The sequence below is a fragment of the Malaya genurostris genome, chromosome 1, assembly GCF_030247185.1.
Source record: "Malaya genurostris strain Urasoe2022 chromosome 1, Malgen_1.1, whole genome shotgun sequence".
In the NCBI taxonomy this organism is placed as follows: Eukaryota; Metazoa; Arthropoda; class Insecta; order Diptera; family Culicidae; genus Malaya; species Malaya genurostris.
Genome location: NC_080570.1, coordinates 158850155 through 158874455, shown reverse-complemented (window position 1 = coordinate 158874455; position 24301 = coordinate 158850155). Strand labels below are relative to the sequence as shown.

At 38.3% G+C, this 24301-nt stretch overlaps 2 protein-coding genes across 4 annotated transcripts in view; both read right to left on the bottom strand.

Moving 5' to 3' along the window:
* Nucleotides 1-16123, bottom strand: part of LOC131426466 (serine/threonine-protein kinase tousled-like 2) — a 215987-nt gene extending 199864 nt beyond the window's left edge. The window contains exons 1-3 of one of the 2 annotated variants that reach the window (XM_058589211.1): nt 14890-16123; nt 14013-14220; nt 12024-12109 (exon numbers count right to left, since the gene is read on the bottom strand). In XM_058589211.1, coding sequence (XP_058445194.1) covers nt 12024-12109; nt 14013-14046 — 120 coding nt within the window. In that variant the 5' untranslated portion in view covers nt 14047-14220; nt 14890-16123. The remainder of the gene's footprint in view (nt 1-12023; nt 12110-14012; nt 14221-14889) is intronic. The other variant, XM_058589212.1, reaches the window with a different exon arrangement.
* A 3879-nt stretch (nt 16124-20002) lies between these two features.
* Nucleotides 20003-23472, bottom strand: LOC131426465 (uncharacterized). 2 transcript variants are annotated; one of them, XM_058589208.1, is made up of 2 exons: nt 23296-23472; nt 20003-21183 (listed from the first exon to the last, which is right to left on the bottom strand). In XM_058589208.1, exons 1-2 carry the CDS (start codon nt 23360-23362, stop codon nt 20057-20059), a joined length of 1194 nt encoding a protein of 397 aa, XP_058445191.1. In that variant the 5' UTR covers nt 23363-23472; the 3' UTR covers nt 20003-20056. The 2 variants fall into 2 exon arrangements, with proteins under 2 accessions (XP_058445191.1, XP_058445192.1); XM_058589209.1 differs by lacking the exon at nt 23296-23472 and adding an exon at nt 22568-22902.
* Between the last annotated feature and the right edge of the window lie 829 nt (nt 23473-24301).

The following is a 24301-nucleotide window of genomic DNA, read 5'->3' as shown; positions in this document are numbered from 1 at the left end:
GACAACCTGTTAAAATGGCACCGAACTTCGCAAATAGAACTCAATTATTCATCGCTAATGAGCAACTGTCGGACATTCGAGTAGTGGGAATGTGTGTGATGATGCAACACCGCCCCGTGTCTTTCTATCTCTCGCTCTCTATCTCTCTCGGGGACCGCCGGGGTCAAAACGGGTGGAGACATAGGCGTTTTCCTCATTAAAACTAAATTAAATTAATTCCCAAACAATATGTCTCTCCGGTCGTCATCATCGTCGTCGTCGTCGTCATCGTCGGTGTCCTCAGTGACTTCCAGATCGACTGCCTCCGTCAAGATCCTGGCACCGTCCCCGTTCGTAGCGTCGTAGTAGGAGGCGTCGTATGGGCACTAGCAACAACACTACACACAGTGTGCACTTTCTAGTCTCGTTATTGTCGCTATCGTAGTGTTTTTGTTATTATTCAACCTTGTTGGAGTTCTGTGAGCTTTCGGTTTTTGCCATCAGGTTATGTAAGAACTTCAAGCAAACTCACTCACTCGGGCAGGCTCTCGGTTGGGGGCTTCCGTTGTTTTTTCCCGGGAATGCTTGACACACGAAGGGACATGCAAGGAAGCAGGAAATAGGAACGAAACAGGGCCGAGTGAAACGAGCGAATCGCAACTCCCGGAACAGCACTTATGATACTTTATGGTATATAATAATAAGGTGCGCCAAAGGACTTTTTGCCTAGCACGGAACGGCACGGAATGGCACGGGTGGGTGAGTGAGACTAGTAGTGGTGTGATGGTAGTGTATGTACACCAGAACTAGCTAGCAAACAACAACAGCAGCAACAGCAGCAGCACCAGCAAGTGCATTCACTGCAACTAATGCAGCGCTTTCGGTTCGGAATGGTTTGGGCAAGCCGAGGCGCCGGCTGGAGCCTGCCGTTTCGGGATGCACTGCACATCTGAACAAACAGAGAAAAGGACATATACAGCACACATCACGGAAGGCGCATCTCGCCGTGTCGGGACTAGTAGCAGGAGAGTCAAAGTTTCACACAAGGGCACTACAAGTGACGAGAAAGGATGAGGCAAGGCTTTCGAGAACAATGGCATCGTCGTACTTTGGTTGAGAATGGGAATGGGAACGGGGTTGGGAGGGGGTTGAGGGCGACGAGTTGTTGCGGTACAACTAACCAGCAACATATATAGTCACACACACACACACACTCACACCCACAGGCAGGCGAACACACGAAATGAATAATCATAAAATCGATATTCGGCGAGAATTTGTTCGTTTCTCCGGCTGCTTGGAATCTGCGGTAACAACCCCGTTGACCCGGGTGCCATTCGATGGTGCATGGAAATTGTGCTGCCATCACGAGCCGTGCTGTGACACGCGAAGAACTTCACCGGGAAAAGCTGAAATTTGTGATTGATTCACACAAAGTGGTTGTGTTAGTCGATTTTCACGTTCGTTCCGGATTTCGAACTGTTTCGAGTTTTCCACCCAGACCACTTACTGAGCAGTACCGGGAATCCGGGATTGCCGCATACATCATTAACTATTTATCCGCCCGAACCGCCCGGTGCTGACACTGGGAGGTGAACGAAATGAAATCTAACTTCCAGCACAGTAAAAAGCTTCAATCCAGGTTCGGTTGATTCTGCTGCGTAGTTGCGCGACAAAGCTTCATCCAAAATTGAAACTGTTGATTTCAAAATTACGTAACATATCCATTTTTTTTCATCAATGTAATCTCCTTCAAGAGGAATACAATCATTCGAACGTTTTTCTAATTTCTCGATGCCGTGATTGTAGAAGGGTTTGTCTCTTGCCTAAAAATTGGCTTCACATTCAGCAATTGCTGCTTTATTTGAGTAGAATCTTTTTACCGGCGAGCATTTTTTTTTTGAGATCGACGAACAGCCAGTAGTCACTGGGGGCCGGATCTGGACTGTACGGTGGGTGAGGTGGAGCAATTCGAAGTGTTATTCGTTCAATTTAACTAACGTTGCCGTCGACTTGTGAATCGGTGCATTGCTTCGGTGAAAAACTGGGTTTTTTTCGACATAAAGACTGTCCCAGAAAGTATGGACGCACTTTGATTTCGCTGTAAATAATTCACAAGTGTTAGATATTCAAATTTTATTCGATATACTGATAATATTAGACTAAAACAACAGAATATTATTCTCAACATTTGCTACTTAGCCATTGTAGACTAGCTGGCGCACCTTTTTGCGAACGTTCCTCATAAAATTCCGTACAGACTTCTTGGCCACAAGTTTTGACAATTTTTTCCAATCTTTTTCGAGCTGTTGAATGGTTTCGGCTGCCGAGACATGTTTCCTAAGATGTGCCTTCGTTAATGCCCAAAATTCCTCAATTGGATTCATGTCTTTTGGGACGAAAGTGACAGTTTTGGTAGTATACCATTCTACCGTTGATTTCGAGTAGTGGCAAGAAGCAAGATCTGGCCAGAAGACAACAGGATCCTTGTGGCTTCGAATCAAGGGTAGAAGTCGTTTTTGTAAACATTCCTTGATGTATATTTCGCTGTTCATTGAAGCAGTGGTGATGAAGGGTTTCGAAATCTTACCGCAGCTACAAATTGCTTGCCAGACCATAGCTTTCTTACCAAATTTTTCGACTTCAATCGATGTCTCGGACTGGTTTAACACTTGCCCTTCTCGCACCTTATAATATTGTGGTCCCGGCAAGGATTTGAAATCCAGTTTCACGTAGGTTTCGTCGTTAATGATTATGCAGTTCAAATTTCCAGCAAGAATCGCATTGTACAGCTTTCGAACCCTCGGCCTGATCGATGCTTCTTGTTTCGGACTGCGTTTTGGTTGTTCGAAGATTCAAACGTTCTTTAGCACGAAGAATATTTGACTTCGAAGTGCCCACTTTTTTGGCCACATCCCCAACTGAAAACTCCTTCTTTTGCTCGAACGCTTTCAGTATACGTTTATCCAACTGAGGGTTAGCAGGACCATTTTTTCGGTTTATCCTCAAAGATGTTATCCTCGCCGAACTTCCTGATTGCATTTCGCACGGCTTTTTCACTTACTCTGTCCATTTTTGCTATCTTTCTCAGTGACAGTCCGCGTTCTGTGCACCATTTGTACACTATTTTTCGACGTTGTTCTGCTGAAAGTCCACGCATTTCGAAACAAACTAATGAAAACGAATAAACAAATGCACTAGTGGTTGGAGAAGAGTGTAAACAACAGGACGCAGCCATAAAAATTGACAGATTTTGAACCATTGCGAAATGGCAGCGGTTTTTGGTTGCGTCCATACTTTCTGGGACAGTCTTTAGCAGAATGAGAGGATGCGAATTGGTTGCGAATGTAATAATTCATTTGAAATGCGACGACCTTTTTCTGAAGTGTATTTAAATTCTTAATTTGACTCTAAATTGGCCACTTGTTTTTACGAAAACCGTCTGCAGCATTCCTTGCAATTCATAAGTTAGCATTTTGCATAACATCGTTATATAATTTGAGCCGTAAAACAAAATTAAGACGTAAAAATAACTTTCTGTTTATAAATAATAATTCTACTCTTATTATTAGTGCTTTATGCAGGAGCGTGCCCGGGTTGGCGGTTCAATGCATAGGACGCTGGTCTTACAAGCCAATTGTCGTATGTTCGAGCCCCGACCTGGACGGATTCTTAGCGTCAGTAGGATCCATAGTACTAGCCATGCAATGATTCTGTACGCTATATGAATCGGCTGCGAAGTCTGTTGAAACAGAAAGGCCAAATTCCACAAAAGGAATGTAATGCCAAGACATTGACATTGCATTTATGCAGGAGCGTCTATAGCAAAAATTGTTGATTCAATAGACTGATGGTTCGGTAAGAAATGAAACATTGAATGCAAACTCGAGAATTGGTATGATAAGAAAATGTTAATTATTCGCACAAAACTGAAGAACATAACCTAAATAGGCGTCGATTACTTGCCAATTTCAAGGGGTCAAAAGTGTTTTTGTAATGTTTGAATCCATTCGATGCAAACATTTCATTTAGGCGGGGCTAGTCGATGGAACGGTGACCTCGGAACACGATTTGCTCTGTATACGAAATGGGTAATCGGAATTCGATTGAATCAACAAAACACTCACATTTCGAAACTCTTCATCCTCTAATTCAAGAGTTTTGTATGAAACTGTAAGACCTTTTATTTGAACCTAAGTTTGTTAGAATCGGCTCACCACAGGTTACCTATCCCTGCCACAGACCATTGAAAACAGTAAAATGGTAAAGTTTCACTAGCTTATGTGACCATGAAGACGACATAGGTGCGCCAAAATTAACACTTTCTGTTGGCATTTATCAATGTCGAAACTGTGCAAAAATCTCCAACCGCAGATGAAAAAACATTCTCGTTTCAATTCGAAAAACTACTCTTAGGCATCTCTACGGCGGTTCGATCCACTTTCGAGAACCACCCCATTCCTATTTAATTACAAGTTTTGTCTAGTTCTGCCTTTTGCAACAGCTTGCCATTATAGCAGTTTTTTTTGTTATTACCAATTGGTACCCATTTTTCCACCTAATCCCAAACAGGTAACAGGCTTTCGCTCCGTTCCTGACAACCGACTAGCATCCAGTGAATCCCATCGCCGCCGCCCATTCCGAGCCGGAGCTCCGAAGCTAGCTAGCACAAAGACAAACTTTGTTCCACTAGAAATGTTTGCACGGCACATCACAAACCTCGCCACAGCCTCGCCTCAGTCAGTCAGCGCACCACTTTTTTCCATTTATTTTTTTTTCTTTTTAGCGTCGTCTTCTTTCGGCTAGTGCAACACACAAATCATGTCGTTCACGCTTTGGTGCCTACGAAAAAACCGAAATACAGACTCCGAACACAGCCTCCGAACTCTCGGGTGGTGAATGTTGCTCTTTCCTAGATTTCTTTTCTTTTTTTTTTGCTCGTTTATTTTGGAGCCCACCGATTTTCCGCACGCGCTTTTCCTTATTCGGTTAAGGATAGAAAGGATGCGCGAAACGAAGCGAAGAAATTCGTTTTCGGTGTGTTTTTTTTTCTGTGCTGCTTCAACCTTACAACCTTTAACCCTCCCCACCCCCACCCGCACTGCATCGAACTCCCGGAGAGCGAAAAAATGCTTATATTGGTATGCCTTTGTAATCCAGAGCTTCTGCTACTAGCAAATTGTGCATTCCGTCGTCACCCCACCACCTCCACCTCGACCCACTATCGCTGGGAAAAAATCTCCGGATCGATAACATCCGAGCGGTTTTCATTTTGCTTCTTCTGCCGTGAGTATTATGTTTACCGGTTGAATATAGAAACGGAAGAAAAAACCAGAAGCCTTCGAAACCGTGAAGATCGTGACGACGAAGGTGAAAATCCTTTTCCTCACAAAAGTTTCGCATGAATTGGAAGCTAGTTTTTTTACCTTTCTCTATACAAACGTAATAGAGTCTTTTGATCGATATGACAAATAGATAATTCCTGAATTTTATCCTGAAATTATCGGGTGATTAACGTAAAAATTCCAGTTTTTTTCCAATAATTATGATATGAAAACTCTTCCCTAGAAATATGACGAATTTCGTACCAACTCGAACAAACATTGGCAGCACTCTCTATGATTTGAATGAAACATTCCGGACATGTAGACTTTGTGTCAAAAAGTCACTGCATACTTTGTTTTTCCGAAATCGATCCAGACTGTCATTTGAAAAAGGCTAAACATTTTTAATAATTTTTTTTTCAAAGTACTAATTTTGAAAATGATAAGGAAGAGTGTTCGGTTACCGGCCCCCATTTATTTTGGGCTCATAACTTCTGACTTAGTGCAAATTATGCGAACATCTATACATCAATGGAAAGCTAAACTTTCCATTGATGTATAGATGTTCGCATAATGTCCCTGGGTAAGAAATGATTAAGGAACTATGTTGATTCATTCGACTGAAATTTTTTGTTTAGCAATTTAGTAAACCGATAAATTATGGTCATTTTAAAAAAAGGTGTTCGGTTACCGGCACCCCACGAAATTTCGCTAAAACTGGAAAAATATAAGTAAAGACTGCAGTTATTCAAAGAAAAAACAGAATTTATTCTTTTTGGAAGCGTTTTTGACAAAAGTCTTCATTGTCTGATGGTGACTTTGCCTTAGCTCTCTTAGTCGAATGTTTGGATGGTGGTGCCTCTGGTGTTAATTTAGCCGGTCTTCCACGGAGCATCTGCTATATAGCTTGATGTTTGTCTCGACAGCAGCCTGCATATCACTGATAATTTTCAATGATTTGTCAAAAAAAAACGAGGTGCCAGTAACCGAAATCGTTAGACATTATGAAAATGGCTAAAAATAAATCTTTGGTTGCGAAAATTTTGGTATCATCCGGTATTAAATCACGAAATAGATCGATTCCACCTCATAAATATTCTATCCCACTCATCTTTCCGATTGATGCTCTTCAATTTATGATACTTAAAAAAAAGTCAAAAAAAAACTTTTGTGTTGATTTTCACGCAATTAAAATTTATTTAGAATACAGCAAAAAGTACAAGCGTCTGTTTGCTTCGGTATTCTGCACAAACATAATGTGCTGCTATCACACACACACACACACACACACACACACACACACACACACATGACATTTGTCGGAATGACGCTATCTGCTTTCTGTCATAAGTTACGGTGTGGTGCCGGCAATCGAACACCTTTCCTTGTTATACTAGTGATATTCAAAAAATCAGTCAAATTTTTCTATAAACATTTTGTCCAAATATAGGTGATTGGACATAGTGGTCCGAAACGGGAAATTAGCGCGACAAAAAATTTGCTCACTATTCAATATTAGTTTTTTGTAGTTGGTTTCTTCACAAAAGTTGTTTTTTAATCAAATGGCGCTCCTTTTGATGAAAAAAGTTACTTTGGCGGTCCTCATTTAGATTGAAATCTGAAATCTATCTTTCTTAATTGAACTCAAAAATGATTTTGTTGTACAATAAAGTTGCAGGAAATTTTATTTTGAGCAGCTTTGCTGAAAAAAGCATCTCTCAAGCTTTTCATTTGATCGAGTTACATCAATTTTCCCGAGTGAAAGTAGGGTGGCTCCTGAAAAATCACTTTTTTGTTCTAACTTTTTTGTGAAACGTTCTACAGAAAGTTGTATTCAGAAGAGTTGTTGAACTCATCATTGCACACAATTTTGCTCAACCAAGCTTTTTCATATGAGCTATCAGTAATAAGTTATGATTGTTTTTTCATCAAAAACTAGTCATGCTTCAAATATTAATATTCATTAGATGCCAGATCGATCAAAATGTATCCTATGCGGTTCCTGAAAGGTCATAATATAAGTAAAAATTTAAGAGAAAATTGAAAGGGTGTTATTTTTTAACTTATTTAAATTAGTTTTAAAAATACCTTCGAAAATCTCAAAAACATTGCATAACTCTTAAACGGCTAATAATAGTATCAAAATAGTTCTGCAAGTGTTCCATGCATTATCCTTTCGAGAAATGAGACACACAAAAACTACAGACGAAAATAGATTGCAGAACAATTTTAATAAATTTATTACCAAAATAACTACTATTACCAAAATAACTAGTTATTACCAAAATAACTAGTTATTACCAAAATAACTAGTTATTACCAAAATAACTAATTATTACAAAAATAACTTATTTTTTTACCAAAATGACTACTGAACAACTGTGAATTAGAGATACTGTGTAATATGATTATTCCGAACTAGTTGGCCATGATAAATCTTTCAAAAGAAATTTTCATGATCACGACAACCATTCCAAGAAGCTGGTGCAAGTTAGTAAAATGCAAATATTTTTATCCACATCATGCCGAGACGCCTATGACACTGGCCCTTCTTCCTCATCCACTTGTGTACCGAATAGCCTGTTAAAAGCCTTTCTTGGGTTTCAGAAAGTCCTTTGACTTACAAAAAATCTATTTTCGGCTGTAGTTTTTGTGTATCTCATTTCTCGAATGGACAATGTATGGAACACTTTTAGAACTATTTTGATGGTAATTTGAAGGGGAAAAATTTGCTTTTACCCTCAAATTTATGCTAGGTGCACATAACCAGTGCTACTTAAGTTTACCTTTCGTCTTCGACTCGTCAGTGCGTCAGCAGATTATGTTGAACTGCTGACGCAAACCCCCGGATCAACATAATCCGCTGAGCAGACGTAAAGTTAATGCTATGTGCAGGACACTTTTTTTGTACACAAGAAGTGTAACGTCTAAACTGCCGTCTCGAACGAAACAAGTTCCGGCTTACTGCCCGTACAGATTGTGGTAATTTGATACTATTATTTTGCTGAAGGCAGTATGTTGATACGTCAAACCGTTTAAGAGTTCTACAATGTTTCTGAGATTTTTGAAGGTATTTTTAAAACTAATTTAAATTAGTTAAAAAAATAACGCCCTTCACGGGTAAAAATCCTTCGCCGGAACCATGAACAATAACACATTTTTCATGAAAATTTTCATGATATTAATCATTTTGCTTATGAAACTTCATGAGAAGGCATGGTTCATGATTTTTATCCGTGTTCCAATTATCTCTTAAATTTTTACTCATATTATGACCTTTCAGGAATATGAAAAGGCTTGGTTGAGCAAAATTGTGCGCAATTATGAGTTCAACAACTCTTCTGGATACAACTTTTCCGTAGAACGTTTCACAAAAAAGTTAGAACAAAAAAGTGATTTTTCAGGAGCCACCCTACTTTCACTCGGGAAAATTGATGTAACTCGATCAAATGAAAAGCTAGAGAGGTGCTTTTTTCAGCAAAGTTGCTCAAAATAAAATTTCCTGCAATTTTATTGTACAACGAAATCATTTTTGAGTTCAATTAAGAAAGATAGATTTCAGATTTCAATCTAAATGAGGACCACCCTAGTAACTTTTTTTCTTCAAAAGGAGCGCCAATTGATTACAAACAACTTTTGTGAAGACACCAACTACAAAAAACTAATAGTTAATAGTGAAAATATTTTTGTCACGCTAATTTCCCGTTTCGGACCATAGTGCAATGTCTTCAAAATACATTTTTTATCATACCAGAATTATATTGCCTTTATATCAACAAAAACATTCATTAGAACTATTCGGAGTTAACTTATTTTCGAAATATTTGTTTCTGCGAAAATTGTCCTGATTCAATGGAATTTTTCCAAAAAAAACTACAAGGATCAGCCCCATGGGGTTGTTCGAGCCGTTGATGTGGAACAAGGCAACCAAAATTTCCAATGATTGACATTTTCAATTAATCGTCACACTTTTGAATCCGCAAATGCACAAGAGTCTGCTTAGATTGATCCTTATTAGGAATCAACAACGAACACGCGAACCCAGAATATAGACTCTATTTATAGTGATTTGTATTTGTTTCGTAGCCGACGAAATTACATCAATAGCCCAAATGTATACAATTAAATGTTTGTACATGCTTGCGATACGGATATCGATATTTAAGCTTCTCTTCACCAAGCTTGTGTTCAAGTTTTGTATGCAAGCAGTTATTTTTAAAGCGTTTCTCTACCATTACCACCATTTTGCGATTTCGGTTGAAGCGATAAAATATTTCTCATTATCAATCGAGTTCATCTTATATAAATTAGAAATTAGTCTTATGCACTCAAAATTTACCCTGGAGTTAGTTGTCAATTTCTCAGGCGAAAGGAAACAGAGCATACCAATAAAAGCTTCAAATCGTTTTATGGCACTTTTTGTCTTGCTGTCTAGCAACAACCTACCTCTAGCAAGCTACGCATAAGACTGAAACGTTAGCTATAATTTCGCTTCTATTTGTAGATTCGCGTGCTTCCAACAACTTTGCTTTTGCTTCGATTGACCAATCAGAGTGCTGCTTTCCCTTTGATATATCGCATACTCCTTCAAAACCGTCGACTATGGCAGGGAAATCCGGTATGCCGGAGATTTTTTGCAGCCAAAATAGGACACTGCTAGCTATTAATCAACATTTCAATGATATAAAATTAAAAATACATGGCTATGAACATTCAAATCAATACGTAGAAATTTTTCCAATCAAATGGTGACATAATATTAATAATTGATATTGACTGAGCTGTAAATGTTCAAAACCTGAACACATTTCTACGTGTATTTTTCTTGAGTTTCTAGTTTGCACAGCTATATAGAAAACAAAAATGTGTTCAACATTAAAATCAAGCTTAACTACCACTATTCAAACTAACAGTAAAAAATATTTATAGCAAAAGTCTTCTTAGGATCAAATAACTGAATAATGGGAAGAAACAACTAAAACATTTTTCTGCTTAAAATGGCACAACTTTGCTGGGAGTGTATCATTGTAAAAACAACAACGTGTTGATGATTCAGAGCACTGTCGGACCATGTTTGCAAGTAATATATTCAGATTTTTTTGCGTCAGTATGTGACAATGGACGAAACATGGATCCATCGATTCACTCCGAAATAGAAATCATCTGAGTGGAATGCAACCGTCCAAAGCGTCCAAAGGTACAAAAGTCTGCTGGAAAGGTTATTACGTCTTCAGTATTTTGTATAATCTTCATCGACTATCTTGAGAAAGGCAAAATAATCCAATGATGGCAATTTATGATGACATTTTCAGTAGTATGAGACAACCACAAGTTGTTCAAATTCTAAAATGTTTGGTATGAATAAGCATTAAGGTGAAATTCAGTGCCGAACTAAGGAATGCGAAATTTTAATCGCATGAATTGAACGAATCTTCGCACAAAAAGTATCATGGAAAACCGACACATAGATGAATTCTTCGTGGTATAAAGCCCCAAATGTTCAGGTCGCGCTCTCATTGACCTACTCATTTAGATTAGCTTCTGAATACTGGACCTGGATTCGGCAACAGAATTCTGGATTTGATTCTGGAACTGCATTCAAAAGTAATCAATTAGCTCCGGCTTTAACCCAATTGTGGTCGTTAACCGGTAGCGGAATTCTAAATTAAAATTCAGAACCTGGATTCTGTTCCTGGAACTCAATTTCAGGTTTAGAATTTAGATTCAGAATATAAAATTGGAACTCTGGGACGGAATCCTAATTCTGGACCCAGGAACTAAGTTTTTTAAACTAATTTCTTGACTACATTTGTGAACTGAATTTAGTTCTGTTATTCATGTTCGGAATTCGAATCCAGAACTCTGATTTAGAATTTCAGCATCACAATTTTGGGAACAAAATTCTGGACATAATTCTATAACTATGTGTTATATCTGAACTCCAACCCTGAATATCGGACTTCTGAACCAGAGTTCCATAATTTAATTCCTGAATTCAATTTCAGAATTTCATTCCGAAATGCAGTTTCAGATTTCAGAATTCAAGTTCCGAATTCAGACTTGCTACACGCTGAAACGCAATTTGAAGCTTGGATTCAGTTTATTTATTCAAGTTTGAAGTTCAGGTTCAGAATTCAATTCCAGAACTAAATTCGGAACCAGGAAATTTGATTCTGAAAATAAGCTCAATTCAAGAATTCTAAAACTAAACTCATCAACTGAATTTTGCATTTGAATTCCGAACCTGAATTTTTCAACTGAGTTCTGATCCTGTTATAGGTTCTAGGTTTATACTCATTTCACGTGTTATTATTGTATGGTAGAATGTGTTTGTCGTCAAGAGACAGGAATTGTGGCAAAACGAGTATGATAGTTAATTTTATAGCTCTTCTAATAATTATCTTTTTCCTCTCCACTCAAGTTTGTCGGAGATGGTTGACATCTCCAGCTCGAGAGATATAATCATTGAGGTGACGACAAATCGCTATTTTTTCTATCGGCAGTTTTTGTTTTTAAACGTGACTAATCATCAAATACAAATGTATTATTGTTGACATTTTTGGTTTCGAGAATGTTGTCGAATATACGACGTAAGCGCTGAAGTACGCTTCTGTGAACTAACTGAATCAATAAGAAGAAATTTGTTTCTGAAATCATCCCAAGTTCGAGTCAGACAAACTTATGCTATAAAGACTGTTCAAAAGACAAGATTTTACTTACCCTAGCTCCCAAAAAACGGGCCTCGAGCAGTTCCTGCTTGCGCGGATCCATCGCGGCTTGGAAATGTTCCATCTTGATTGATGCACCTGGAAAAGAATGTTGAAACCTTCGGTTAGTAGTCGATTCCTGCCTGGCCGGTTCCGAGGTAGAGCGTAGGGATGTTTTCCTTTCCATTCGGTTCGTTCCTATTCATTCTATTCCACAATAATTCATACTTGATTTCGCGATGCATCTTCGACTTATCAGTGCGCTAACAGATTATGATGAACCGCTAATGCCACAACGTGATTCAACACGGAATTTGCTCCCATCAATCTCGAAGCGCCATTCTGCTGTCATCGACTGACGTTATTTAGTTCCAGCATTTGATGTACCATCGTCAATAAAAATACCGTGTAAAACAGTATCCCAGTTCTTGATAAGAAGCGCACTAGCACTACGTGAAGCCAACGCAATTACGGTGCGAGTTTAGAAGAGAGAACGCCCGTGTTAGGGAACGTTGTAAATACTCTCGTTGGCGCACATTGATTCGCTCGTGGTGTAATCAATTCCAACTTTTAAGCCCCATGACATTGGTAAGCATGAATGCGGATGATTTCGAAGCGATTGATCACTAATTTACCAAATAGTGGGGAATCAGGAATCAGAACAAATTGGCCCAAATTGCACGTTCCCCGAAAAGATTCAAAAGGTGGGAAATTGGGTTCTCCGTGAGCTGAATGATAGACAACAGACAAAACGACAAAAGTTTTGCTTTCTTTGCATAGTTTCCGGCATGGGATTGTGACGAGAGATAAGAATTTCAAGCGCAGATCTTGTACTACAAGCTTCTCACATTAGGGGAAAATGTAAATACTTAGTACTACCGACACCAAATGATGGAACTGAATCAAGCATTGCTCAAAAAATGACCAGAATGCTATACATGACATGAAATAGCAGCACTCCTCCCACACACATAGCTGGGAACGAACTGCTATCCCACTCCTTAAACGTCCCAGACTTGGTCCCTTTCCGACTATCATTTTATCAATCACGCGTTTGCTAAGCAGCAATTCACTAGGCTTGACGACGGATCACTTAGAAATATTATCAACTTTCAACGTGGAATTCGTGAGTCGGTGCAAAAAATGGGAAAAAAATGCAGTTTCCGAAGGCAACTACTTCAAATTAAGTATCTTGGTACAGATACGGGCAACGGATTATGTTCTAAACGGACGTAAAACTTTTACAAATCCTAGTAGTGTAATTGAAATACATTCGAAGTAAGTCGAATCCCATTCTCATACATTTGATTAATTCGGTTGTATTTGCCATATTTTTCACTATTTAATGAAAAATTGCGTAATAAACGTGACATTGACAATGTTAAAATTTCCATTATGATTCGATTACAATTACAACAAATAATCGAACAGAGAAAAAAGTATTAGGAAAACAAATCTGCGACAATTTGAGAAAATGTCACCCAGTAAGTAGAGTAAAGAAACAGCTTACTCACCTACGACAACCTTCTTTATGGTTCCATTGTCATCATAAGACCAAAGATCGCAGGATTTTGGTTTCTAATAGCTCTCGCAAGCTCATTTTTGACTAGTGTTTTTTTTTCGATTACTTCACAATTTGCCACGTTACATTCCAATCCAATCCATCGTTGTTCCAATTGTTTATTGAATTTGTGAGGCTAATAATTTCAATAACAACAAAACTGTAAAACAAAATAAACAAAGATTAAGCTAACAATGGAATTCATGAAAAATGAAGGCTTTTAATCTGATTTTTTTTTCTGTTTCTGTGAATTGAGTCTTAGAACTAATACTCCTATTCAGTACGATTTGATGAAAATAGGGGAAAAAAGTGGCTTTAGAAAAAATAGGCTTTCAACCCAGAGCAAACGAAAATTTCAAGCAACTGCCGAACAGAACAGAACCAAAACGAAATGTCGAGCGCTTGCCAATGGCAACATAGAAAATATGGAACCATTCTCACCTCCTCCGGCACGGGACCGGCGCCTGTCATTCATTCCTGTGACCACAACCCGGGGGGCAAAAGATTTCCGGGACACTGTCTATCGGTGTCTGTGCTTGCTCTGAACCGTCGTGCTCAACAATTTGCCGTTAGTCTGTTCTGTTCGGATTCCAATGGGGGGGGGGGGTGTGTATCATTTTTTTTTCTTGTAGTCGTACAAAACAAGTTCCTAGAATAGACAAGCAAAAGACAAACGTCGAATCGGCTCTGTAAGTCACAGGTTGAAAAAACAAATTTAGTCCAGTGTACTGTCGATGAAAATCAATGTTTACCAGACATATGCTGAAAAAAACAGTCGCCAGAATAACGTCACAAATGGCAGTCCGCCGCTTACCGACTGATCGAAAAGGTCAGCAAGTAAGCAGAGACTGACGCAGCGCTGAGCTCAGTTTAGAAAGTCAGTAATAGGTTAAATTAAAGTACAACCTTACCGACAAAAAGTTTTCAGGAGAGCGTTTCCGGACGCGTTTTTATGTCCAAAATTAAATGGATGGAACAAAATTCAAGCTCAATCGCCGATTCAATCGAAAATTGAAAACGGTTCATCCAAGATTCTGTGCTTCCGGGCGAAGAATCAACCAAAAGAAGCATTGAATAACCCACCACGTGATTGAAACGACAAAGGATTTAGTTATTTCGTCCGCCATATCCACGAGATAGGGCGTGACTTCGAAGATAATACCAATCAACTTGACGATTCGCAAATAGAATCTGTAATCGATTGTTATCTAAAGCTTACACAATTCAATTCATACCAAGAAAACATCGATTTCTATTTCAAGTGTAAATTCCGAATCAGCAAAAAAAATATCATTATCTGAAAAAACTCAATACTCACCAAACTGGTCATGAAACCCAATCAAGCTGCGGCCGGATGTCAAAAGTGTAATTTCATACCTTCCACGGTGCCGATCGGCACAAATCGTTCACTCAACTCAACTCACTAGAAACAACCTAATCTGCACCTCTGGCCTGCAGCCCGGTTCTTCCAATCCCAAGGAAGGGGAAACTACTCACGGTGGCCCTGCTCAATCATAAAAAACCAATCACCAATTCTTTTGCTATTTCCACGAATCCACCAGATTTTTTTCCCCGTCATAAATTTTCACCTCGAAGAGATGCAACAACTTAAATATGGCTGCCAATTATCGCGAATCTGCCTCACTCTGGCTGGCGCTCCGTCTAATCACACCGTAATTTAATTGATTGCGATTAATCGATGCAACTTTTCTCGTCAAATGTCACTGATTTCCATCCGAAATTGCAGTTTATTTTCCCTCAAAAATCTTCGTCAAAAGAGCACTCGGTATCGGTTCCATTTTTTCGGGTGCCATCCACCCGAACCGTATATCGTCGTCTTCCGAAGCCAGTCAATCGATTCGATGGTCTGATTCCGGCTCGATGGGTTTTCAATCTGTCCGGAAACCTACTGCCTCTTCCCGGAGCGTTTTCTTATCCGCGCCCTGTGCGTGTCCTAACGCAACCAGCACACAGATCGGATGCAACTTTTCCTGCACTGTCGCCAGAGCCAGAGCCAAAAGCACTTGCAAAACGCCACCAATCGAGCGAAAAACCGATAAAAATTACTTTTTTTTTCTTCGCCGTTTTCACCCAAAGTGCAAAGCCGTCAAGCAGCGAAATTGTTTTTCTTGTTTTTGCAAGATTCCGCTTCCTCTTCTTCAGCCGTGTCTATCTTTACGGTTTCGGTGATGCGTTGAAGAGCTGTTTTGACAGTTCCTTTCGTCTTCACCAGATCTCACTATGCCCCATACACATACACCAACACTAACGCACTGCATCAAAGCAAGCAAGCAACCTACGATGAGTCAATTTTCTCACATTCGCATGATCACCGATGGGATGAGATTGTTTCTTCTCACTTTCTCCGGTGCCGAACCCGGACTTTTAGGATGCAATTCTTAGCCCCCCAGCGTTCCACTCCACTCCGACGAATCACAAGGATAGTAGCGTTCACGAATTAATTTTATGTTGGACTTAAATCCGGGTTGAAAAAGGCCGATTTTCACGATAAATTCAAGTCCGAACGTTGAGGTAACACCAACCGCACGCAGCACTGTTTTCCGTACGCGAGTTTAGTAGAGATGGGCAATTCGCTCCTGAGCTGTTCCAGTGAATCGAATCATTGAAGTGAGCTGACAGCTCACAGCTCTTTTCAAAAGAACCGCAGCTCACCAGCTCACTCATTTGCTACCCAGTTCACTGCACTATGACGAAGGGAACACGCTACGAGCTGATCGGATCTTCGGCTCTTTAAGAGATTCAATTTAGTCGACATCAATTAAAGATAAGTTAATTCGCATTGCATTCATTGCATCATTGCAAATCAATGATTCAATTTCGATCATGCATATGAAAGAAAACCGGTGCATAAGAAAAACGGCGCACAAAATGAACCTTAAGTTTAAACTAAAAGAGCTGATGAGCTGATACATCGAATCGATTCACTTTGGTGAGCTGATCGGTTCGGAGCTGTTCACCAAAATGAGCTGTTTTGCACACCTCTAGAGTTTAGTTCGGAATTCACAACTACAACTGTGCGGTGAACTCTCACGCATACCTGTGCATTCGTGTTTGCATATATGCACGAGCGCGCGATTCCTTTGACAGCATCGTACGGTTAACTGTGGTAACGAAGTACTAGAAGAATGATGTACGGCACTGAAAGTTTCGTGTTTTCAACGTTTCTGGTGAAATGATGTCTACTTGATACTTCTAAACCTTAATTGAAGAATCCAACCAACTCTTCTGCGATCGCTGCGCTGCTCGAGGGGCGAGTTTTGAATCAAGCCATGGTGGATTTTCAGATTTTGCTTGAAGATTCGAAAAATGCCGGATTTTTATTTTTTTTCTTACACACTTAAAACTATTTCTTGAGCTCGGTATAATAAAATGCCGAAACTGATCAGCAACACATAAATTTGCTGATTGCTCAGTAATCAATATGCATGTTTCTGAACTTCGTTAAATGCATTCACTGATATTTCGGTAAAATGCTTCACTTTGCCGAAATTTGGCTTGCTGAATTTAACAGTAAACAACAGATATGCCGACATCAGCAGAGACGTTTGCCGAGATTTGGGAATATGCGCTAGCTGTTGCCGAGATTCAGCACGACAGCTGTCATTTTTTGCCGCGTTACATTTTCGCTTCGCATTGCGCGATAATTTTCTGATGAAATTCTCTAGTGAAAAAATGGATAATCTTCGAAGAAGCGTGGAAACACTTGCAAGTAAAAATATTGAATAAATATAGAGACATGTTTCTCTTTATAAAAAGCGACTTTATCAGAGCACTCGCGATTATAAGGGGAAAACATCCAACTCGGCATGGAATAATTCAATGGATAGAAGTTTATTTGAACAATACCGTATATGTATCATTAAATATTGAAAATTTTTGTAAGCCAAAAATCAATATATATATATATATATATATATATATATATATATATATATATATATATATATATATATATATATATATATATATATATATATATATATATATATATATATATATATATATGATGAAGATGATTCGGTAATTTATTTTTTCATTTTTTCGTTTTATTGAATTGCCGAATATTCAGTGAACGTTTCACTGAGCAAACAGTAAATCTTATGCTGACGATTTCGGCAATATTTGACGTATGTCAAATTTGAGGTAGCCGAGACGCTCAGTAATTTTATGTTTGCCGAGATTATTGCTGATTACTCGGCTGTGCGAATCTCGGCATTTTTTTGCCAAGACTCAGCTAAAAAATTTAAGTGTATACGAATCGAATACTAACATACAATAACGTGTGAAAATTTGGTAAAAAATCGTTTCAGTAACTTTCCGTTGTATGTTTGATTGATATTTATGAAGAAATCGTAAGATGAAATATCAAATTCGAAGAAGTGAGGTTGAGTACTGTTTTCATATCTGGGACATTCTTTGTTTTTATTGTTGAATTTTGCGATTAATTGATGAATTATGATCAAAAGTTGCATTACTAGTCTATTTACTTATGTTTTATAATCTACATAAAATCTGTATGTGAACTGAAAATTTCAAATTTGATCAGAGATTTTCAAGATCATATGTTTAATGACAACACGTGAATAATCATTTTTTTTATCTATATTTGTAAGGTTTTGCCACAGACTAACAGACATGACAGTATGAGTAAATTCTTATAAAAATAATTTTTCGTGATGCACTAGTTCCACCTATATTGTACTGCGCGAACTATTTACTATCTGTACACCCCTTGTGTTATGTAAAAGTTTTTTTTACTAGTTGGTTTCCCCTCGTTTGTCAACACCGATCAGCTGCTTGCAGGGATGCCTGATTTCATCAAAATATTTGAAAATGAATCGTCACAATAAATTATTGGATTACGTTGATAATATATTTAACTTTATCGCGATGTTAGAAGGTAACCATTTATTTTTCTCAACGTTGCTCATCTAGATTATTTTTTATTGTGTTGGTAATTTTCACCCGAAATTAAGTGGCGGCAGACAAGAAGCAAGTAAATATTGTAACCAAACGGGTTCGATTTTGTATTGCGTTGGAGGATGAGAAGTAGGCACAATTATATATATAGTTTTGGCAATATGTATTAAATCTGTATCCTGCATGAAATTCGCATGGACGTATACAAATCAATACATTACAGGTAATTCTGTATGAATGGCAACTCTGTTGATAAATGAAAAAAATAAACACAGTCTAGATGACAGATAGGATGTTTTTGATAGGGTAACGTGGCGCCATCATGACACATGTGAGTACTGTCCCAAATAAAGGAATACTCGAAATGACCGTTAAAATGATTGAAGAATCTAATTTGAGTGTCCTGTCTGTTAGTCTGTGGTTTTGCCATCTACATTCGTTCAAACTCAAGTAAACTGAAAATTTCGTCCAATTTTTTTCTAAATACATGGGATATGTCAGAAGGATCACCATAGCGTTATCTCGTGGTGATCACTCTGATTGGATTCTTCAATATGTTTGCATTCAATATTTGAGTCTTTTATTGTTGTTGGCCTAAAAAATAGTGCTTCAAGTAATCAAAAAATAACATATTATTATTGGTATTGATACTAAATTTAATACAAATACATTACAGACGTGCAAATGATAACAGAATCGCTCGAAACGATTATCTTTATTAGGAGAGACCGGAGCTAAAACGAACCCTTTTTGACAATTTATAGAAGCATCCATTACAACTAGGTTTTTACCGGTTACCTATACCGTTGTGTAGCTTCAACCCTCAGCTACAACTCTAAATTTGTGATTCAGAATATACATTAGTTTTCTTACAAAATCGCGATCAAGCGATCAAACCAAAGTCCAATATTTCAGGAACCTTACAGACTAACACTATGAGTAAATTCTTATAAAAATGAATTTTTGTGGGGCACTAAATCCACCTATGTTGAACTGAGCGAACTATTTACTATCGGTAAACTTTTTGAATAGTCGATAAATTGTCGGTTTATCTTTAAAAGGCAAGCAAATTTTACCACTTTCCTTCAATATCGACAGAATAAATCAACATAAAAAGAGTTTGGCCCATTTTCGATTTGTTTACTTCTACGCTTCCTGCCTGAATTATGAAGTTACGACCTTGTGCATTTTTCGTAGAATTGACTGGTTAACTGGCTTTCTTATTAACAATTAAAGTATCGCCCTGTTTGTTGGCATGGAGAGTGAATCTTACGTAAACAAATGTAATTACAGTTTCGCCTTTTATAGTTCTTTGTATTACTAAGGTAGAACCCGAATTTTTAGGCAAAATTGTAGGATTTTGAAGCATTTATTGGTAGGAGAGAGAAATTCGATTTGTTTACTTTTGAAAGATTCGCCCTTCTTTAAAAAACAGCTGAACTGAGGAATGTTTGAAAGGCTTCGGACAAAACACAATAAAATTTGAAAAGTACTTCAAACAAATTTATTAGCTTTTCCCCATCATTTCTTCTGAGGTGCCCTGATTACTTTCTTCTGCCAAAATGCCTCTTGCCTAGGAACGATTTTCGACCGGAGCTGCCTTCTCCGCCATCCATGCGAAGCGTCAACGAGTTCTTGGTCGAATTGTACGTTCCTCCGATGAAGGCCGCAAACTTTAGCAGTTCATCCCGAGAAATGTTCAGCCCAGTGTGAATTTGATCCACCGGCAGCACACAGTTCTCCAGCTCGAATGCCAAAGCCAGGTAGTGAGTTAGCGCCTTATGCTCGGTGTACTTCGTCCTCAATTGTTTGTGATGATTGATTTGTGAAAAGTTATGCTTTATTTCTCGGTTCAGTTCCTTGCTGAATTTGGACAGGGTCACATTTTCCAGTGACTGTATGCGATGTCCCAGAAGCCGACAAAGCGCATCCATGACAAGGCAAACCACGATTTTACGGATGTTTTCTTCCGCGTCCGGTTCTTTGCACTGAAGCGCCGCCTTTACCTTGTTTGTCAGATACACGTTTGCTAGCTCCAATGTTTCTGGGTCCTTCTCTATCAGCTGCAATGAAACACTACTCAGTTGTTTCAGCACCGGATCAGAAATCATACTCTCTAGCTGATATAAATCGGCAGGAGTTTTCGCCGCCGGATTTCTGGGTGGTTTCATACTGGCCAATATTAGCTCTCCTTCCAACTTGTTTTTGCTAAATTCATTATCTTCCATGAATTTCTCGTCATCGAACTGCTGTACAGAGTCTTGAATGGATTCATTCATAACATCGATATTACTGCCGGATCGAGCTATTCGATCCAGCACTCGGAGCGCATGTTTCCCGCCAAACTTTCGAATAGCCGTTTGTGAAGAATCCTTGTCTCCGGCAAGGTTGGCCCGATTATCATCAAAGCACGAATTGATCATCGTGCACTCTTCCAACTGGATCAGACGCATTTTACCGGTTTTCTTGTTACGAATCGCCATATACGTGTTCATTCGATCGGTCGGCAATCCTTCTCCCAGGTAGCCCCGATAGATCTGCTGTTCGGAGATCACAACTGCCATGCGCCTGTGTTGCTGTTCCTCTTCCGCCCTGGGACTGGAGTCTACCGCTCGGAAACAGTGGATTTGGCTGTCATTCTTGTAACTCATTTCGGCATTCTGGAAGTTCACTGTGGATCGAAAACAGTAAAAATATTATTAGTAACGAAGATTTCCAATTTGCCAGGGTGTCGGTTCGGGGCGATACGGAACGCCCATCTGAGTTGGAACATTCATATGCCATAATTAGATAAGCATAAAAAACCACCATCTTTTAAAAACAATCAAAAACAATTATTCAAGAGTATCCAAGAACCAAGAATGAAATAGCGTTTTATAAATTCGTAAAAAACAAGTTATCACAGACTAAGAGTGGTTAAATTATTGTGGATCGCTTGATTCTTTCAACAAAGCGACTGACGAATTTTGCGAAAAAGTAACCGTATAAACGGGAATCGGAACCGTAACCTCTCCTATCCGGATTTCTCCGTGTTGCCAATAAAACTACGCTGCACTTGAAATACACGCAGAAACAGCCTAATTAGACAGAAGAACCGAGCAAGCATAGCTATGCTCGGGTACTCCCAACAGTTCAATTCTTAGTTATAATCCTGCGAAAATGTGAAAGAAATATGTTTTTCGCACTCGGACGATGGTTTTGAGGTAGTCACAATTCCGATACTCAACTGAATCAGTATAAATGCGGTAAATCAAGGTCGAAAATCATCATTTCTTCTTGTGCTTTACACGAGACAGGAAGTCGTGGTGAAAACCATCAACCAGCAGCAAAAATAAAAACAGACCTTCTGGGAGATGTAAATCCTCATTTGAATCGGATTCCGGCACTGAATTATGAAACTGAATTCAAAACCTGGGTTCTAGTCCTCCGGAATTTTCAACTTAATTTAAGATTTAAAATTTAATTTCAGGTTTCAGTTGCTGAATTCAGTTCCACAATAAAGGTTTAAAAGTTAAAACTATAGCTCTGGAACTGTTAGGATTCAGTTCCAGAACTTCAGATTCGGAATTCAACATTAAATTCAAAAACAAGTTTCTGAAAATCAGTTCAGTTTCAGAATTATATAACAAAATTCTTGAGAACTAGATTCCGAACCTGAATGTTGCAACCGAATTCGGACCCAGTTCGAGTTCCTGAATGCCCAGAATTCAGGTTCTAGTGTAGATGAATAGATGGTGGCATAAAAAAACTCAACAGTAAGTTATTTATTTAATAAATTTTTCAAATGGGTTCTGTTTAGAATCATTAAAATACCCCCAAAGAACTATTCGAAGATTTCCTCCACTGAGTATATAAATCTACAAAAACAACTGTACTATAGTTTGTTTTATTGTTTTATTCTTATATGTTCGGTTATATTTCTGTGGTAGATTCATAATTTATATAAAAAAATATTTCTGAACTTACGAACGAATATTGATATTCGGAAGTGTGGAATACGCATGTCAGTTTTATTCGTATTCACGTCATCTAGTTATGTCTCTGACATTACCTACCCGCTTTTTTTCCAAGTCGGTTCAATTAGTCCCGACTTTTTGAGGAAATTTTCTTTTCTCGGTTGATTTTTCAGAAGGCCTATTATACTTTCTCTTCTATCAATTGCCAAGAGGTTTCCACGTTTATCACTCAACTCTTTGCATAAAATGATACCCGTAACATTCGACTTTCAAACAGAACTGTGAAACCGAAAAAAAATCACTAAAATCACATCACCATAATCGAAAGAGAAAATAAACAAAGAGAAACTGTCACTTGCTCTTACAGTCTTTTAAAAAATCAATCGAGATTTGTTATTTTCACGAACTCAGACCGTTTTTTCTGTAGGTGCAGTAATATTCAAATTGAAAAACAAAAACAAAATATAAGAGTCATCCTGTAACTTCTGAACTGCAGGTCTGTGGCCAGAGTTGCCATGTTATTTTTTCAAAAATCTGTCTGACTCAAAAATTTATCTGGATTTGTCTGGGTCTACTATATCCAAGGAAATTTCGACCGGGCTCCATTTTCAGTGAGCAAAAAAACCTCACCGTATAGAAGACATAACCGTAAAGATCTGGTGAGAACTGACAAAATCTTTGAAAATTTGTAAAATCTGACAAAAGATCTGGTTAGTCAGAGTGTCTGGCGAAACGAGAAAAATCTGCAACGCTGCCTGTGGTCATTGAAATGCCACAGTTGACTTGGTGTCCAATTGAAAAACAAACACGTTTCAAGAAATACTCACATAAGATGGGGTTATCATGCTTTGCTTCGCAACAAACAATATCCGAAATAACGGTTGACTTCAGCATTTCAACAGTAATCAATTCTGTCCAAAAAATACACTGAATAATATTCAATTCACAAGATTAACAATGAAATAATCTCCGCACACCGTTCTGTTTTGGTTCCGATCGTCTATTTTGACAGATAGCCAGCATTATCGACGAATGATGACAATGAGAGAGAATTCAACGTTTGTATCAAGTCAGGCAAAAAATTCCAGGCACCAAAAAAATTATTGGAGCCTGGAATTGTGTATTTGTTGCGCCATCTACATGTGGAATTAAGCAGTTGCGCCATCGATGAGTCAAAATTTGAAGTGAATCAAGCTGAGCACCAAAACTTGGGCAATTACATAATGGTAGAGAAGCTTAACGCTATAAAAGAAACTGCTGGTATACAAAACTTGAACACAAGCTTGACGATGAAAAGCTTAAAAATGGAAATCCTTATCGCAAGTATGTACAAAGATATCATTGCATACATTTGGGGTATTGATGTAATCTCGTCGGCTACAAAACAAATACAAATCAAGACAAATACTGTCTATATTTTGGGTTCGCGTGTTTGGTGTTGATTCCTAATAAAAATCAATTTAAGCAGACTCTCGTGCAATTGCGTATTCAAAAGTGTGACAGTTGATTGAACTGTTGGATTGAAAATGTCGATCATTAGAAATTTTGGTGTCCTTGTTCCACATCAATGGCTCAAACAACCATATGGGGCTGATCCTTGTAGTTTTTTTTTATGGCAGTCAATAAGCCACCTGTCAACATCCACCTTGATGCATTCAGAGTTCGCAGAGAGCTAATCATAAATGTAAACGAAAAAAATAAATTTCCCTTTCGTCTGGAATTAAAATTTATGATCTCAGGTGGATTATCGACTGTTACAAAAAAAAATTCAGCTGTTCATATTTGAGGTTTAAAGCAAATGTACCTGTTCATCTAAAATGAAGAATATGACTA

Excerpts from the sequence above, each read along its gene's own strand:
- LOC131426465 (XM_058589208.1), bottom strand. The coding sequence starts at position 23,362 with ATGCTGAAGTCAACCGTTATTTCGGATATTGTTTGTTGCGAAGCAAAG. Across the intron at positions 21,184-23,295 it reads GCATGATAACCCCATCTTAT|TGAACTTCCAGAATGCCGAA; the intron begins GTGAGTATTTCT and ends TTCGATCCACAG.